The sequence below is a fragment of the Gymnoscopelus microlampas genome, assembly GCF_963454915.1.
Source record: "Gymnoscopelus microlampas genome assembly, chromosome: 17".
In the NCBI taxonomy this organism is placed as follows: Eukaryota; Metazoa; Chordata; class Actinopteri; order Myctophiformes; family Myctophidae; genus Gymnoscopelus; species Gymnoscopelus microlampas.
Genome location: NC_139954.1, coordinates 46160593 through 46179445, shown reverse-complemented (window position 1 = coordinate 46179445; position 18853 = coordinate 46160593). Strand labels below are relative to the sequence as shown.

Below are 18853 nucleotides of genomic sequence, written 5' to 3'. Positions count from 1 at the left end.
ATATAATGGTCAATTTGGTTCCTAATTATTAATTTGGCTGGGGACCCCCTGCAACCCCCCCAAGGACCACTGGTGGCTGTAGGTTTGACCCGGGGCGACCGTGTATTGGGGCGAGGGTTCTTGTACTCCTCTGGAAACCACCGACCACTTTTTGACTTTCACTTTTGATGTTCGACTTGTTTGTTCCTTTTAACTTTGAATGACATTCTGAACCTGGCTGGTTTTATTTGGCAACGTTTAGGCAACACACAGGTAAGACTGGCCTTTTAATAGCATGCATGTTGTGCTATAATTGAAATAATAATTTAATAAATAATAATATTATATTCTGAGATGTTGACAATCATGTAAGTTTCGTTTTCCTCGAAACAGCCTGAAGCCATGGCGGATCTCAACAACGTAATGCTGAACGGCACGGTAAGAGTCATTTATGAGTAAGTTTAACTAGAGCTAGGCTATTAATAATGACTTTAGTGCTAATTTAATGCTGCAATTATTATATTAACATCATGCTCTCTCTAGATGGACAGAATCGAGGAAGACGAACTGGCTAAAGCCAAGAAAGAGCTGGAGTCGTGGAAGGTAGGCCACTGATATTATTTGGACTTGACTTTATAAAGTCATACATGTGTTTTAAACAAGTGTTTTGGTCTAGCTGTAGAATATAAAGGTGATTACCCCCACGCCCCAAATGTTAACTCTCGCTACGGGGTAGTAGTTTAATGTAATCATCCATATCTTTCAATAAAGAAGTGTTTTAATGCCGTCTGTGGCCGAACGCCATTTTTTCACCCTCGTTTACTTGCTATTTACATTGAGTGTAATTCCGGGTTTCACCGGATGGGCGCGTCACTACCGCCCATTGGGAACTTCCGACAGAATCGGCCACAGACGGCATTAAAACACTTCTTTATTGAAAGATATGGATTATTACATTAAACTACTACCCCGTAGCGAGAGTTAACATTTGGGGCGTGGGGGTAAGCACCTTTATTTTCAATTTGTACATGTTTGGAGTGTCTACGGGGTGTAGTGCATAAAGTCCCTGTGTCCTTGGGGGGTGAACCCTACAACTCTCGTAGATTGAAAACATCAGAATCATAAATACGTCTACGAGGGTTGTATTCTACAGCTACTATAAAGTCATACATGTGTTTTAAACAAGTGGTTTTGGTCCGTTATGGCACATTCTTGTTGACTTCTTAACATATGGGGCGGCCATAGCTGAATGGTTAGTAGTACAGACATTTACTGAAGCAAGTAGACAAATAAACAGAGTATCTCCAAACAGTGTGAGTAAGATATATAAACAACATCAAAACAAAACAAAAAACAAACAAACAGACAACACTCACAAAGGAAAACAACAACAGACAACAAAACAAATACACAACGTAAAATCTCCAAAAACATGTATAGAAAACAGTCCATGGTCTATAAACGCTACGTCGAGGTAGGCACAGGTCATTGAAAGCAATTGTACATGTCAGTTGTGTAAAGTAACTAAGTACATTTACTCAAGTACTGTACTTAAGTAACATTTTGAGGTATTTTTACTTAGGCTACTTTTACCTCTACTCCACTACATCTCAGTAGAGAATATTATACTTTTACTCCACTACAATTCTTTGAAAACTTTAGTTACTTTTTAGACTTTGATTATTATCGCAAAACACACTAAACACTTCAGCACTATATACATTTCGGCCATTTGAAAATAGCAGATCTACAAGCTCACAATGCGTCGTGATGCGATGCATTGTGAACTTGTAGATCTGCTATTTCCAAAATATATTTTATACATTTTGAACTTGTGAAATGGGACATTATGCATAATGAGTACTTTTACTTTTGCACGTATATTGTGATACCAACTTTTGTACTTTCACTCAAGTCAATTTTGAATTCCGGACTTTCACTTGTAACAGAGTAGTATTTCTACATTGCAGTATTGATACTTTTACTTAAAGGAGTAGTTCACCCAAAAAAATGACTTATTTTCTATCAATTGCACACCCCATGAAGCCTTGAATCCATGGATTTATTTTTGTTTTTGTTGCATTCCTAAGCCAATAATTTGATTCCCGTCTCCTACCGGCTAATGTATCCGGTAGGAGACACAAAGTAGATTATTTGTGTCTCCTACCGGATACACACCCGGTCATCAAATTATTGGCTTAGGAATACCACAAAAACAAAAATAAATCCATGAATTCAAGGCTTCATGGTGGGGTGTGCAATTGATAGAAAATAAGGCATTTTTTGGGTGAACTCCTCCTTTAAGTAAAACATGCAAGTACTTTTTCCACCACTGCCTAATTAACGCATTATGTTTCCAGGTCAAAGTTGAAAAGGCAGACGATGCCAAAGCCAGGCTGATTCTAGAGAAACTGGAGGAGGACGACAGAAAGTCTAAAGCCAAGAAAGAAATGAACACTCTTTTGGAACAGCAAGAGGAAAGTGAGAAACAATTCACTGAAACTACCGACGGGTTAAAGGTAGCCACTCCTATTCAAATAAATTACATTCACATTATGTGATTACTGATGCAAATATTATTAACCCATTAAGAGCTGGAACTGTGTCATTTTTAGATTTGAGCTAAAAAGCATGATTTTACACTTTGGGCTATTCAAAAACGTGAAAATGTGTGCAAATCTTTGAATATAAATACTCTTAAAGCGAACATTTTTAACTAAAATCTTTGCTTCTGGGGGTCCCTGGAACAAAATATTTTGATGGGGGTCCGCGGTCAAATACATATCATTTTGGGGGTCCTTGACATGAAAAAGATTGAGCACCACTGATATAGAAACATACGTTTTTTTCAGAATACTGTTGAGATTTAGGAGACATGTAGAATCGGCCTCAGGACAGGTCTCAATGGGTTAATATAATAATGTATTTTTGCTGAATATTCTGATGATTATTATTATTTCATTTTCATCTGCTGTTGGCCAGTTTTGCAAGACAACCAGAGTAGTTGTATATCTGTGAATATTCTATTGTTTTACTGCAGCACAATAATGCATACGTGACTAATTACACGTTCCCTTTTGCATAGGAGGAAATCGTCAAACTCGAGAGAGGTAACCAGAATCTGATGCACAAACTGAAGACGTGCCAGGCTGAACTGGAATCTAAAAGGGCGGAGGCCATCAAACTCCAACAGAGATTTAAGGTAGACAAAAACATGTAACTGAAATGTCAAAAATGAATGACCTTGTATGCTTTGATATTTCACAATAGTAATTGAACAACGTGTTGATTTGCTAAAACAGTGTGTGCATGAATCAAGTAAATGTGTGTGTGTGTGTGTGTGTGTGTGTGTGTGTGTGTGTGTGTGTGTGTGTGTGTGTGTGTGTGTGTGTGTGTGTGTGTGTGTGTGTGTGTGTGTGTGTGTGTGTGTGTGTGTGTGTGTGTGTGTGTGTGTGTGTGTGTGTGTGTGTGTGTGTGTGTGTGTGAATCTGAAATGGTATATGGCTGTGATCAGCGATTCTCAACCTGTGGGCCAGGAGGAAAAAAAAGTCATGGTATGTTTTCTTTAACCCTTTAAGACCGGGAACGCATCTGTGTCATTTTAAGATTTATTTGGCTATTCAAAAATAGCAGATATACAAGCTCATAGCGCGGCACCGGGTGCCGCGCTACGAGCTTGTAGATCTGCTATTTTTTAGAAAAATCGTGAATATAATATATATATATATATATATATACTTTTTTAAAGCGAAAGTTTTTAACTCAAATCTTTGCTTCTGGGGATTTTACGAATGTCTTCTAAATCCTAAAGTACTTTTTTTACGAAAGTTTGAATTGTTTTTTTTTTTTTTACTTATATTGCTATATTATCAATGGTTTTCAAACTTGTCAAGGACCCCCAAAATAATATGTATTTGACCGCGGACCCCCTCCCATCTAAAAATATCCAGGGACCCCCAGAAGCAAAGATTTGAGTTAAAAATGTATAAAGATTTGCACAAATTTTCAGGATTTTTCAAAAAAATAGCAGATCTACAAGCTCATAGCGCGGCACTTATGAGCTTGTATATCTGCTATTTTTGAATAGCCAAAGAAACCTTAAAATGACACAGATGCGTTCCCTTCCCGGCCTTAAAGGGTTAAAGGAGAAGTTCACCCCAAAAAAAAGACTTATTCTCTATCAGTTACACATCCCATGAAGCCTAGAATAATGTTTTTGGTCGCATTCCCAAGCCAATCATCTGATGACCGGTGGAGTCTCTGGAAGGAGTCTCCTCATAATTGTCATAAATAGGAACTTAAAGTATATTGATCCACACCGGATCACCTCAATCTGTGTGTTAATCTTGTGTTCATTGTTTAGGAAACTGTGTGTGTGTGGGGGGGGGGGGGACTCCTTTCCCACTGTCTCACATCACACATTAAAGGAGGAGTTCACCCCAAAAATGACTTATTTTCTATCAATTGCACACCCCATGAAGCCTTCAATTCAGGGATTTATTTTTGTTTGTGTTGCATTCCTAAGCTAATAATTTGATTCCCGTCTCCTACCGGCTAATGTATCCGGTAGGAGACACAAAGTAGATTATTTGTGTCTCCTACCGGATACACACCCGGTCATCAAATTATTGTCTTAGGAATGCCACAAAAACAAAAATAAATCCATGAATTGAAGGCTTCATGGGGTGTGCAATTGATAGAAAATAAGGCATTTTTTGGGTGAACCCCTCCTTTAAGACTTGGCCATACAAACATTTACAGTTGTGACTGAGATTTAGTTTTCGCTTTGATCCTTGTATACAGATCTGTGCCCAGATCCCAAAGACTAAGGTGAAGTTCGTTGGTAAGCAGGAGACCGAGGAGCAGGAGGAGGATGGAGCTGATCACGTCAAAGGCGTGTTCACCATCACACAGAGACCCACCGTGCTGCTGGACGGGGGGCAGGCTCTCATCACCTTTGAAGAGGAGAAAGGTACATGTGGTTTACTTAAATGATCTGATACAGTGTTATTTAACCCACTCAAATGCATCTGTGTAACCACTTTAACCATTATTTTTCTGCTTTGGTTGTTCAAAAACAGCAGATATACAAGCTCCGAGTGCCGCGCCATGAGCTTGTATATCTGCTAGCAAAGATTTGGGTTACAAATGTTTGCTAAAAATATATATATTCAAAGATTTGCACACATTTTCAAGATGTTTTCAAAAATAGCAGATCTACAAGTTATGAGCTTGTATATCTGCTATTTTTGAATAGCCAAAGAAATCTTAAAATGACACGGATGCGTTCCCGGTCTTAACCCATTGAGACCTGAAGCCGATTCTACGTGTCTCCTAAATCTCAACAGTATTCTGAAAAACGGATGTTTCTATATCAGTGGTGCTCAATCTTTTTCATGTCAAGGACCCCCCAAAATTATAAGTATTTGGCCGCAGACCCCCATCAAAATATTGTGTTCCAGGGACCCCCCAGAAGCAAAGATTTGAGTTAAAAATGTTCGCTTAAAAATATATATATATTCAAAGATTTGCACACATTTTCACGATTTTTCAAAAATAGCAGATCTACAAGCTCGTAGCGCGGCACTCGGTGCCGCGCTACGAGCTTGTATATCTGCTATTTTTGAATAGGCCAAAGTGTAAAATAATGCTTTTTAGCTCAAATCTAAAAATGACACAGTTCCAGGTCTTAATGGGTTAATGGGTTAACTGAAGTGAGAAAATGAGTTCAAGGCTGGCAGGGTGTTTCAAAGAGATAGACACATGGATTAAAGTTGTAACTGTTGAATCGTAGGTCGCACAATCACCACCATTTGTGCCAACTAGATTTTCCTTCAAAACACACTTTTTGCTACAACTCCTACAACTTTTGTCCAAATCTCACAAATCTGACTGTTCACATAATCTCATGTGATCAAGATATTTCAGTCGGATTTCTCATAAGCATTCCAATTGTCTATAACTGCCTAAGAGTAAACTATAAGGTGACAGAGTAACTCTGTTACAACTTCTGGGGGTCCCTAGAACAAAACTTTTTGATATGGGGGGTCCACGGCCAAATACATATAATATATATGATACATATCATTTTTTATATGATACATATCATTTTTTATAACCACTGATATTATAGCACAGTATACGTGTTTTTTCTGAAAACTGTTAGGATATAGAAGACATTTGTAGAATCCCCCAGAAGCAAAGATTTGAGTTACATATGTTTGCTTTAAAAAATTATATATTCAAAGATTTGCACAAATGTTCCACAATTTTTCAAAAAAAATAGCAGATCTACAAGATCATAGCGCGTCACTCTGTGCCGTGCTATGAGCTTGTAGATCTACTATTTTTGAAAAGCCCAAAGAAATCTAAAAATGACAGAGACGTGTCCCCGGTCTAAAAGGGTTAAGGCTCTGTAAGTAGCAAGGAGATCCTCAGATTTCCAGTAAGGATTCTACAGTTAGTCGGGGGATATTAAAAAAGTCTTGGAATAAATTCCTTACCAAAAAAAATCTTCACCAATGTGTTTGTAAAGGTGTCTAGTAACACATCTCACAAAGACTGAAATTCAGTATGGAGAATTTTTGACAGCTCCTTAAAGTTGGGGTACCCACCATAACCTTGGTTAAAAAAAATCCCCCCCAAAAAATTAAAATTTAGTTCTGTTTTAAGTAGCATGTGAGGGGTCAAACTAGGGTGTTTTTATGATTCTGAATCCATTGCAATCATTTGTTTTGCACCAAAACCACTCCTTGGGCTAAAAACGGCCCATGCTACTTAAAACAGAATTACATTTGGATTTTTTTTAACCAAGGTTATGGTGGGTACCCCAACTTTAAGGAGCTGTCAAAAATTCTCCTAGGGATACTGAATTTCAGTCTTTGTGAGATGTGTTACTAGACACCTTTACAAACACATTGGTGAAGATTTATTTTGGTAAGGAATTTATTCCAAGATTGGAAAATATTTTGCTAATATCCCCTGACTAAGTGTGTGTTTCCAGTGTTTACATTGCACACACAAATGCCAGAGAGAGAGAGAGTAAACAAGAGGGCATTACCCATGAACCAGGAAGTGTTTACAGTGAAAAATGCCTCATCATACTCAGTGCAGGCATGATTTATTGATAAGCCTCCAATCTCACAAAACTGATTTCATGGCTTGATGTACTACGGACAAGTTATATGACCTGGTTGTGTTATTGTGCGTGTTTACAACAATTAAAACATGTCATTTGCAAAGTTCACATGCTAGGTTCTGTAGTTTTGGATAATATTAGTTAACTTGTAGCAGTTTAATCACAGAAGCTCATCAAGTAATATTCTGATGGTTGTCTATCTTGTGATTAGAATAAATACTTTTTTTAAATATATCATTTCTTTCCCAGTGACTTCTCAGATTCTGAAGATGGCCAAGGTCTCCGTTTCCTGTGAGAAAACGAAGCTGGATGTGAAACCAAAAAGTGTCACCCTGGAGCCCTCTGTGAAGTTTGAGGTAAGTTATAAGTCAGGGAGCACATACAGTAACACTCGTATTTTAACCCATTCAAACCGGGAACGCATCTATGTAACCACTTTATCCATATTTTATACTTAGGCTATACAAAAATAGCAGATCTACAAGCTCATAGCGCCGCGCTATGAGCTTGTAGATCTGCTATTTTTTGCAAAATCTTGACCATCAAGTGCAAATATTTGAATATCTATATATTTTTAAAGGCAACATTTGTAACTCAATTTTTCTGGATGGGGGGGGGGCTGAAACAAAATATTTTGAGATGGGTGGGGGGGGGGTGGGGGGGGGTCCACGGCTAAATACATGGTGGGTGGTCCTTGACATGAAAAAGTTTGAGCACCACTGATATTAAAGCAACATACATTTTTAAGAAAACTGTTAGGATTTAGAAGACATTATTTTGTAGAATCCCGAGAAGCAAAGATTTTAGTTTTAGTTTTTTAAAGATATTTCCTTTTCCTACATTTTCACCATTTTTCAAAAAATAGCGGATCTACAAGCTTGTAGATCTGCTATTTTGTAGATGTGCTATTTTTGAATAGCCAAAGACATCTAGAGTGAATTCATGGTTTGGATGAAAAGAAAAGCTCAAAATCATGATTCTTGAACAACGTGTGTCATTGCCGTAATAATGCATAATAACACTTGCAGGTTCACATCGACGTTTCCAAGAAGGACCTCAAGTTCTCCAACGCCCCGGCCCCGCCCGCCATGGCGGAGGAGCGAATGAGGGACCGGCTGGAAATGAGCTTCTCCAGACCCAGCAGAGGTGGAGGCGAAGTGGAGAGGGTCGACTATGACAAACACAGTGGCTCGGGTCAAATCACCTTCCTGCAAACTGGAGGTACAATAAGTCCTTGGTTCTCAAAGTGGGGTCCGGGGACCCCACTGGGGTACTTGAGGGGGTTCCAGGGGGTCCCCAGCAAAATGTGTAAATATAGCATCAGAATAATTATAACCTTTTATACTTTGGGCTATTCAAAAATAGCAGATCTACAAGCTCGTAGTGCGGCACCGAGTGCCGCGCTACGAGCTTGTAGATCTGCTATTTTTGAAAAATCTTGAAAATTTGTGAAAATCTTTGAATATATGTTTTTTTTAAAGCGAACATTTGTAACTCAAATCTTTGCTTCTGGGGGGTCCCTGGAACAAAATATTTTGAGATGGGGGTCCGCGGCCAAATACATATCATTTTGGGGGTCCTTGACATGAAAAAGTTTGAGAACTACCAAGTTTGTTTATATATCAGTGGTGCTCAATCTTTTTCATGTCAAGGACCCCCAAAATTATATGTATTTGGCCGCAGACCCCCATCAAAATATGTTGTTCCAGGGACCCCCCAGAAGCAAAGATTTGAGTTAAAAATGTTTGCTTCAAAAATATATATATTCAGAAGATTTGCACACATTTTCACGATTTTTCAAAAATAGCCTAAAGTGTAAAATAATGCTTTTTAGCTCAAATCTAAAAATGACACAGTTCCAGGTCTTAAAGAGTTAAGGTGACGATTAATTGTCACTCAAATAATTGCGATTAACACTTTAATTGTGTGTTTGGCGTTGAACAGTGGAACGTGTGAACCCTTATAGGCTTCGTTATAAGATATTGCACATGGGGCAGATGTGACAAGTAACTGAAATATACATATAGAAATTATTGACATATTTAATACTTTCATACATGTAAAAATTGCAGAAATAGCTGGTCTGCACACTTGTAGATCAGCTATTTGTGCTTTTTTAATATTTGAAAATGTGTGAAAAAAATTCAACATGGAAACGATTGTGCAGTTTCAGATTGTGTTTTTTTTGTAACCATTTTTTATTGTGTTGCCGTGTATATTTTATAACAACAACAAAACAGGTCATTCATACTACACTAAGGGTTGATACTTAGTCGCACCACTCTTTTGACAAGTGTGTCTTTCGACAAAACGTTTTCCGGCTGAGAATACATGGTTGTTGAGCGTCATGCTAGTGTGACGCAGTGTGAACAAGCCTATAGTCCGATTTGATTTCACTGATAAAGCTCTTGTTTTGGCCCCTGTAGTGGCTGAGAACCTGGCCCTGCGAGGGAAGTATTGTGTCAACCTGGACTCTGAAGTCAACGTGAAGGTTGGACCAGTTTATGGCTATCAGCTGCGGAAGTTTCAGGTAAGATGGTAAAAAGAGTAATAAAAACTTTATGGTTCATCTATCATTAGCTTGCCCTCAACTGTTCTAGTATAGTGAACCTGCTGTGATGGTGGGACTTTGAGCATTTGTACTTTTGGATCATGAGTAGAGTAGAGGGCAATTGAAAATATAGTGTATACATACTTGAGGGAGATAAATCTTTGACCTCACTGTGATCAATTTAACCCATTAAGACCTAAGGCCGATTCTACAAAATGTCTGCTAAACCTAACAGTCTTCTGAAAACCTTATGTTGCTATGTCAGTGGTTCTCAAACTTTTTCCTGTCAAGGACCCCCAAAATTATGTATTTGGCTGCGGACCCCCCATCTCAAAATATTTTGTTCCAGGGACCCCCAGAAGTAAAGATTTGAGTTTAAATATATTTGCCTTAAAAAAAATTTTTTTTTTAAATAGCAGATAGCAGAATTCAAAAATAGCAGATCTGAAGTCACGCGCTATGAGCTTGTAGCTTTCTCAGCTATTTTTTTTAATAGCTGAAATCTATCATTGTTATTTTTTTAAATAGCATTTCTACAAGTTCATAGCGTGGCATGGCACTTTAATATATATAAAATGACACAGATTCTTTCCCGGTTGCAATGGGTTAAAAGCAGACAAGACACAATGAATACACAAACTCCACAAGACGAGTGTACTGTACAAAATGAGGTCAAATAAAAACCTTAAAAAGAATAAACGTCTTCAACCTGTTCCCTCTGGTTCTGGGCGCATGCCAGGGCAGGGCAACCAAGTGGACTGGCAGGTTTATTATTCTCAACGAGTCACTGTCACGTGAAAATGAAAGTGAACTGTGACATCTGATCTGACAGCGTAGTCTTTGATGTCATCTTTTCCTCCTCCACCTTCACCTAGAGATGTGGAGGAGGTACACACTATACATCAGGGGTCTTCAACGTTTTCAGGCCAAGGACCCCCTAGCTGAGAGAGCGATGAAGCAGGGACCCCCTCTATATTGTATAAAACGAGATGACTTTTTTTGGTTTACTTGGTCTGCTCTTTTTTTCCCCCTCTACACCTATACCTCTTTGCCCAAAATAGCCGATCTACAAGCTCACAACGCCTCGCAGCGCGAGGCGTTGTGACCTTGTAGATCTGCTATTTTTGGCTAAAGTTCTCCTCAGAAAAGGGATGCTAGGGTTCAAGTGGTTAAAGGTAAAAAAAAAAAAAATCATATCACACAAAGATTTGGCGGACCCCCTATAGTAGCTCTGAGGACCCCCTAGGGGTCCCGGACCCCCTGTTGAAGACCCCTGCACTATACAGTACACACTACAGCAGGGGTCTTCAACAAGGGCTCTGTGATATCCAAACTATCCAAACTACAGTAAATGCGCGGTACGTCCATCTGCTTGAACAGTGTTGTGTTGAGATGAAATGTGTCATCATCTACATGGCCAGAAGATGGCAGTGTGTCCTTTTGTCAAGTTATCCAAACTCACTTTAATGCTTTACCAGTCGTTGCATACAGCAGGGTTCTCCAAGGTTAGGGGTTTCCTTTTTTTTTTTTAGTATTTCTGGAGTATTTCCCATTGTCAGTACTTTTACTTCTACTCCACTACATCTCAGAGGAAAATATTGTACTTTTGCTCCACTGCAATTATTTGAAAACTTCAGTTACTAGTTACTTTGTAGATTTTGATTATTACTACAAAACATACATTAACCACTTCAGCCCTATTTAAACTTTGGCTATTTGAAAATGGCCGATTTACAAGCTCACAACGTGTCACGATGCGACACGTCGTGAGCTTGTAGATCTGCTATTTCCATTGTTTTAAAAAAAATACATTTTAGACCTAATGATAACTTGTGAAACTGGACATTCTGCATACTTTCGGTACTTTTAAGTATATTTCGATGCCAATACTTTTGTACTTTTACTAAATTTTGATTACCGGACTTTTACTAGTAACAGAGTATTTCTGCATTGCAGTATTGATACTTCTACAAAACATTTGAGTATTTCTTCCACCACTGAAAGATAAAGGTAAATCAACGCATCATTCACCCTTCCTGTTGTTGTGCTTCCATCTCAGACGTTCTGCGGCGTGCCAAAGCGTACCATCCTCCTGGACGACATCGAGGACATGGGCGACGAGGAGGACCTCCAGGACCACCTGGAGATCCACTTCCAGAAGCCCAGCAACTACGGCGGAGAGGTGGAGAGCATCAAGTACGTCTCCGCCGGAAAGAGCCTCCACGCCTTCTTCACCGAGGACAAGGCTGAGATGGAGGCCTAGTTTACAGCGTTAGATGTTTTAAAAGGCTGCTAATTACAATGATGCAAAACATACACTGGGTCAATGATTGTTTTGTAAAAATGCAACCAGTCAATAGTTTAATAGCATTAATAAAAGTAAGATCATTCTGACCATCTGGTTAGAAATGTGTTGTGTGTTAAACAATGAAAACGTAACATACTAGACGTATATAGTATGACATTTAAGCTCAAATCAGTAGCTACAGGTGTATGCGCTTATTACGTGACAGGGAAAAAAAGTGAACTGTCTTTGGAGTGTTCACTTTTTATTTAAAGGTTCTATGACATTAATATTCACTTCGTTTATTTTTTATGTTTTTTGGGGGGTTTTATGACCTCAATTACACCCAAAAAATCTGAACTTTGAACATTCAGTGGATTTTCTGTGGTCTGGGGCTTTCTGAATAATTAGGCTGAAAAGTAATCTGAGCTTGGCCCTTCGGCAGTGAGGTCACAGCCGATTAATCCCGCCCACTCTCCTCGGAGCAGAGGCGATGATTGACAGGCAAAATCCCTCACCAGCGACACCCGCAGGCAAAGATTTCTTTTTTCATTGCAGTTGAAAAGCCTTTAGAAATGTGAGAGAAAAACACCTGCCATGGATCAATGGAGTGGATTTTTTTGTTAAAACTTTCTATACACGTTTGAAGGACCATGACAAAGACTTTTAATGTGTGGTAAAACTGAACGTCATGAAACCTTAAGCCACATTTGCGTTGCCCCCTTGAATTACATTATACTCTCAAAGTAATGGATTTGTTAGAAATGAGAAGTCCAGGTTCTTCTTACAAGTAGAAGCACAAAATATGTTAATAAGTAAAACCATTATGTAAAATTAAGTGTGGGACTGTAGTGAAGGATCCCACTCAATACCTTTAGTGTTACTCCTACTTGGCATCTACTGCTTTATGATTTTTCTTATTATGCTTACACAACATTCATGTCAAGAACGGTCTGCTGAGGTAAGGCTAAGAAATGAATGCGACAAAAACAAAACGAATATCTAAGAATTCAAGTCTCTATCGATAGCAATAAAAGTTATTTTGGGGGTGAACTATCCCTTTAATGACTAAAACTATTTATACCTTGTGTACCAGGGTACCCGCCCCCAAGGGCTATACTTGGTCTACACCAAATCTCTTGGCGCGATAATGGCGATCTGCTGTTTTGGCCGACTGTTTGCGTATTGTGACATGATGGCCAGAATAGGGGCACTAGAGTTCATGTGGTTTATAACACATTAGGTCTTGTATAAGGCCTCTAGGTGGCAGTGTAATACCAAAGTTCCAACAGAAGACCAGACTTGTATTGCAGAATGCAAGTCACCTGCAGTTCTGTGTGTACTTAAAGCTGACCTTCGTTTGCCCCTTTGCAATTAACATATTTGTGTATTTAACAAGGCGTCCTCCAAACAAGACACCAAGGCTTTGATTTGTAGTGTATATATATATATATGTCCTTAACAATCTGTACAGTCATGTTCTTTCTGAATGGAGACGCGCACAATCATAAATCACAGAATGACCTTCACGGACTTGTTTCATAATTGAAAAGCTTTAAAAGTGCACCATTTAACTCCAATCACGGCAATGCAATATCTGTCCGTGCCTCCCGTGATATTTATTGACTTGCCCCGACTTAACCTCCCATGGTAAATCAATTGGAGACGTAAATATAAATGCATTGAAGCAGTGCGGAGGATTATAATTGAAGAGCCCTTGCCTTTACTCTCTCCCTAGAATGTAGACCCCTCCTGTGTTGATGGCTGATGAAATTATATTGCACTTCCTTTGACTTTGACCGTAAGCGTCTGTGTGGGGATGTTCAGTTTGACCTCGCTTCAGGAGTGGTATAGCCTTTACTCTGCCGAATGAATTGCCTGGGGGTGGATAGGGGGGGCATTTAAGTTAAGACTGAAATTGAATTGACATTGTTTTATTTTATATTTTAAAGAGCATATTTGAGGATGAACACTGTTGCAGCAGGGTGCCTGGAAACCAGTGGTGCATGGGAAAAGTACTGAAATGTTTTACTTAGGTAAAAGTACCAATACTGAAATGTAGAAATACTCTGTTACGAGTAAAAGTCCGGAATTCAAAATATGCTTGAGTAAAAGTACATACGTTTTGGTATCAAAATGTACCAAAAGTAAAAGTACTCGTTATGCAGAATTGGGTCCCATTTCACACAAGTTTTCAAACGTATAAAAAAAATTACTTTGAAAATAGCAGATCTACAAGCTCACAACGCGTTGCTTTGCGACGCGTTGTGAGCTTGTAGATCGGCTATTTTCAAATTTCCAAAGTTTAAACAGGGCTGAAGTGGTTTTGTAAATCTACAAAGTAACTAGTAACTAAAGTTTTCAAATAATTGTAGTTGAGTAAAAGTACAATATTTGCCTCTTGAGATGTAGTGGAGTAGAAGTAAAAGTACTGAAAATTGGAAGCTCACAAGTCCAGTAAAGTAAAAAAAATACCTCAAAACTGTACTTAAGTACAGTACTTGAATACATGTACTTAGTTACTTTCCACCACTGCTGGAAACCATCAAGCATCTCTCCACAGAGCTTCATGTTTAATTGTTTATACACAGATATGATTGATATGACCTGACAGTCTGATTTGATCTCCTAACTGCTCAAGCCCTGGTTCAAATACTATTCGTCAATAAAAAGCAATCGATCTAGGCCTATAGCCCCAGTGACCATGAACTCAAACAGTCAGATATTAAGGAACATGAACAAGTGAATAACTGTTCATGTGTGCTTGAGTTACGTTTTTCTTCGATCTTGGTTTGAAATTCAGCTTCAGCTCCCATTGGACTGAAGTATTCAAGGACTGAACCAGTCCATGGCAGTGATGAAGTAGGTCAGTGGCGTGCACAGACATTTTGAGGGGCGGGTGCTCAAGTAAATTATACTTTTTTTTGTTTACTTGGTCTGCTCTTTTTTCCCTCTACACCTATACCTCTTTGACAAAAAATAGCCGATCTACAAGCCCACAACGCCTCGCGCTGCGAGGCGTTGTGGGCTTGTAGATCTGCTATTTTTGGCTAAAGTTCTCCTCAGAAAATGGATGCTGGGTTTCGAGTGGTTATGGTAAAAAGAAAAATCATAATCACATAAAGATTTGGCGGACCCCCTGTAGTAACTCTGAGGACCCCCTAGGGGTCCCGGACGCCCCTGTTGAAGACCCCTGCTGTAAACTGAAAACCCAGACAAATATTGAACTTTTACTCCACTACAATTATTTGAAAACTTAAGTCACTAGTTAAGTCACTTTTGGTACTTTAAGTACATTTTGATGCCAATACTTTTATACTTTTACTCGAGTACATTTTGAATTCCGGATAACAGAGTATTTCTACATTGCAGTATTGATACTTTTACTTAAAGGACGACTTCACCCATTTTCAACCTATCTTCATATAATAGGTCCTCACTAATACTCATGATAAAAGGATACCATTTTTTCTACTTGGTCTGTGTCTCATAGGAGGGCCGTGGACAGTCCAGAAAGCCGTCTACCAGTGACATCATCATTAGGTATGATTTTTTTTTTCAAACAAGATTTCACATTTTTTATTTCGATTTTTATTTACACGAGAACAATGGCTTCTTTTATTGCATTGCAACTTTCCAGGAATAGAAAGCCTGCAGTTTCTATTAGCTTGGATTCCCCATTGATGATGTCACTGGTAGACGGGACTCTGAACGGGTCCACAGCCCTCGTCTGAGACACAGACCGAGTAGAAAAAAATTGTACCATTTTATCATGAGCATTAGTGAGGACCAATTGAATATAGGTTGAAAATCGGTCAAGTCGTCCTTTGAAGTAAAAAAAATGGAGTATATTTTCCACCACTGCATGCATAAGCTCTCAAGAACAGATTCTGCTCTGCGTTGGAATCTGTCGGGGAGGTTCGTCATAACGTGTACGCAATGGCCGTGCCTTCAGATCAGGAAGCAGGCCGCGCTTTACCCAATTAAATGTAGTGGGCGGGATTCACGTGTCCGTTGATCCTTCCCTACTAGAAACGAACCGAAACTCATTTAACAATAGCGTCCGCGGAGCAGACAAAACCACGGAAAGATATTCACATTTTAACTTACTCTTTCATCATAGAAACAAGTGGGCTTATAACCAAAACCATCCATGTTCTCTGGGAGAAGTGGTGTTAGTGTTCCGTGTAGAAATATTGTTAGTGGGAATGAAAACATAAAGGCTGAAGGCAGACCAAAACCCCGGTTTCCTTGCGCACGGGCGTTACATTTTCTTCCGCCCAGAGCCAACTGAGATAGAACAAACAGCAGAGGTCGCTGTTTTTCATTTTCAGTTGGGTCTGGGTTCCCAGATTGCTGCATGCATGCTTCCTGTAGTCAGACACAGGCACAGCGGAGGAAGTGGTCACACTCTAGCAGCCGCTGGCTCCTACCATAATTGGAACGTGAAATGGGGAGGAAATGTCCCTTAATGATTTAAACCTGGTGTGTCACTGATGCAGGTGTCCCACGAAAAAAGAATGGCAGCTTTTCCTGTCTCTGTGCCAGGCAGACACTTTAATTGGCTGCCGCGTGTGTGTGTGTGTGTGTGTGTGCGCAGGGCAGCTGCATCCGCTCTGCCAAGGCCCTGGGTGCCCGTGGTCAGACGCCGTGCCCAGGCCTTTTAATGGAATGAAACGGGACGCTTTCCATTTCCGAACGAGACTGCTGAGGTATCACCTTTTTTTGTCAAAGAAATGACATTTGTGTAGTGTGGCGTTTAACGCTACCATTCACTGCTGAGGCAAACCCACGCCAGAGGAGGAGAGAGAGGGATAGAGACGGAATATGTCTCGGCACACACAGATAGAGGGAGAGTGACATTGAGGGAGTGGAGAGAGAGAGAGAGAGAGAGAGTGAAGGCGTGTGGAACGGACAGAATGAGTCCGACACTATAACATCAAGTGAGTGAAGCCAACAGGAAAGACAAAGCTGCTGGCTCCAAAATGACACATCCCCCACCTTCTATCCTCCCGTAATTTGACTATAGTGATGAATATTGCTCGTTAAAATCCCGTTGGCACGACTCGAGCTGCTCTTGTGAACTCATCCGCCAAGACACAAGCCCGCTGGCATCCCGAACGCCACCGAAATAAAGTGAAACAATTTTCCTGGAATTAATTATTCAGCCCTTCTCTCTCTGAGTCGTTTCCAATAACATTAATGCAACCCCCCCCCCCCCCCCCCCTCCCCCACGTGAATAATACATGAGATGAACATGTCCACTTTCCAAAACAGCTGGACCTGGTCCATAATGATACAAAACTGTCAGGGTGCGATTTGTAAGACACAAACAAAAACAAACCGAGTGGGGATATTTTCTTAACCACTTAAAGGGATAGTTCACCCCAAAAAGAATCTAGCGATTAGTCACCCCATGGAGACTTGAATTCATCGATATTTTTTTTGTTTTTGTCGCATTCCTAAGAATTATTTACTGACCAGCGGACCGGTAGGCAGTGGTTCCAGTAGGAGACACAAAGGAGACTCTTTGTGTCTCCTACCGGAACCGCTGCCGGTCATCAAATTATTGCCTTAGGAATGTGACCAAAAAAAAACATATCTATGTATTCAAGTCTCCATGGGGTGACTATGATAGAAAAAAAGTCATTTTGGGGGTGAACTATCCCTTTAAGCCCTATATTACCGTACTTTGTCGTATATGACAAATGGTGAAATGCTTGTAGATCTGCTATTTTTTAAATAATGAAGGGGAAAAAAAGCAATTTTGATATATTATCAATCATAATCAAATATTAAACATATCAGACAGTCTACATTTCCCAAAGGAAAATGGCTGTATTTAATTCAGCCTGACCAGAAGGCAGGGATGAAACATTTCCCCAGCGGCCATAGAAATGAAAGGCCTTGTGGATATCAAAGCAGAGGCATGAATACCCCCCCCGCCCTCCTCCTCCCCCATCCCCCCAGCAAATCCAACCCTCTCTAGGTCGTCCTCAGACGAGCCCTCCATCGTGGCCTCCAGTCATCATCCCGGTGCTCCATACATCTGGCCTGCAAAATGTGTTAGTAGGCTATTCACCCATATTTGGTCAATAGTGCTTCGGGGACCCCGGAACCAGGGGCGTCACGGCCATTCACTGTGCGTACGACGCGACACCCTCACTCTCACAGATCGGTGATTTCATACCCCCCACTTTTTGAAAAAATAAAAATATTTTTTTGATAATAAATCGGTAAAATCAGGCAAAAATAAGAATTAAAAAATAACCTAACCCTAACCCTAAAACCAAAATAAAGTAACCAAAACACAAAGAAAAAAAACTAACAAAATTCGCCCAAAATTTTGAAAATACAGAATTTGTTTACATTTGACAGTTACAAATGTTTTTCACGCTTTTTCAAAAATAGCCAAAGTGTAAAGTAAGGGGTATAGTCCACCGAAAGTACACCCCCCTCCCCCCACCTTCTGAGAGCCCGTGACGTCCCTGCCCGGGGACTGATGAGCAATTACGTAACTAGTCGTTTCCAACGAGATGCTGCAGGGTTTTATAATATGATAATTGATCAATGTAAAAAAAAAAAAAGTAAAAGTACAGGAAATTGGAAATACTTCAGTAAAGTGAAAAATGCCTCAAAATTGTACTTAAGTACAGGACTTGAGTAAATGTACTTAGCTACTTTACACCACTGCACGTCATTACATTGGCTGAATGATGACACATCGCTGTCTGATCGGTATGCTGCCTTCACTCTGGTGTGAGGAGCACCTCCACACCTCTAATAAGACCGAGGAGATGTCCTCCTCACTCTGGTGTGAGGAGCAAGCACCTCCACACCACACACTCCTGACCTGACCTGACCTGAGCTACTGTAATTGGAGCTGAAGCCTGAAAAAAAT

General features: G+C 39.8%; 1 protein-coding gene across 1 annotated transcript; it reads left to right on the top strand.

Moving 5' to 3' along the window:
* Positions 1 to 138: 138 nt before the first annotated feature.
* Positions 139 to 11939, top strand: nmi (N-myc (and STAT) interactor). Its single transcript, XM_084084752.1, has 10 exons — positions 139 to 252; positions 373 to 417; positions 523 to 582; positions 2340 to 2498; positions 3065 to 3181; positions 4783 to 4951; positions 7367 to 7473; positions 8146 to 8338; positions 9544 to 9647; positions 11728 to 11939. Exons 2-10 carry the CDS (start codon positions 382 to 384, stop codon positions 11929 to 11931), a joined length of 1149 nt encoding a protein of 382 aa, XP_083940878.1. The 5' UTR covers positions 139 to 252; positions 373 to 381; the 3' UTR covers positions 11932 to 11939.
* Positions 11940 to 18853: the final 6914 nt, after the last annotated feature.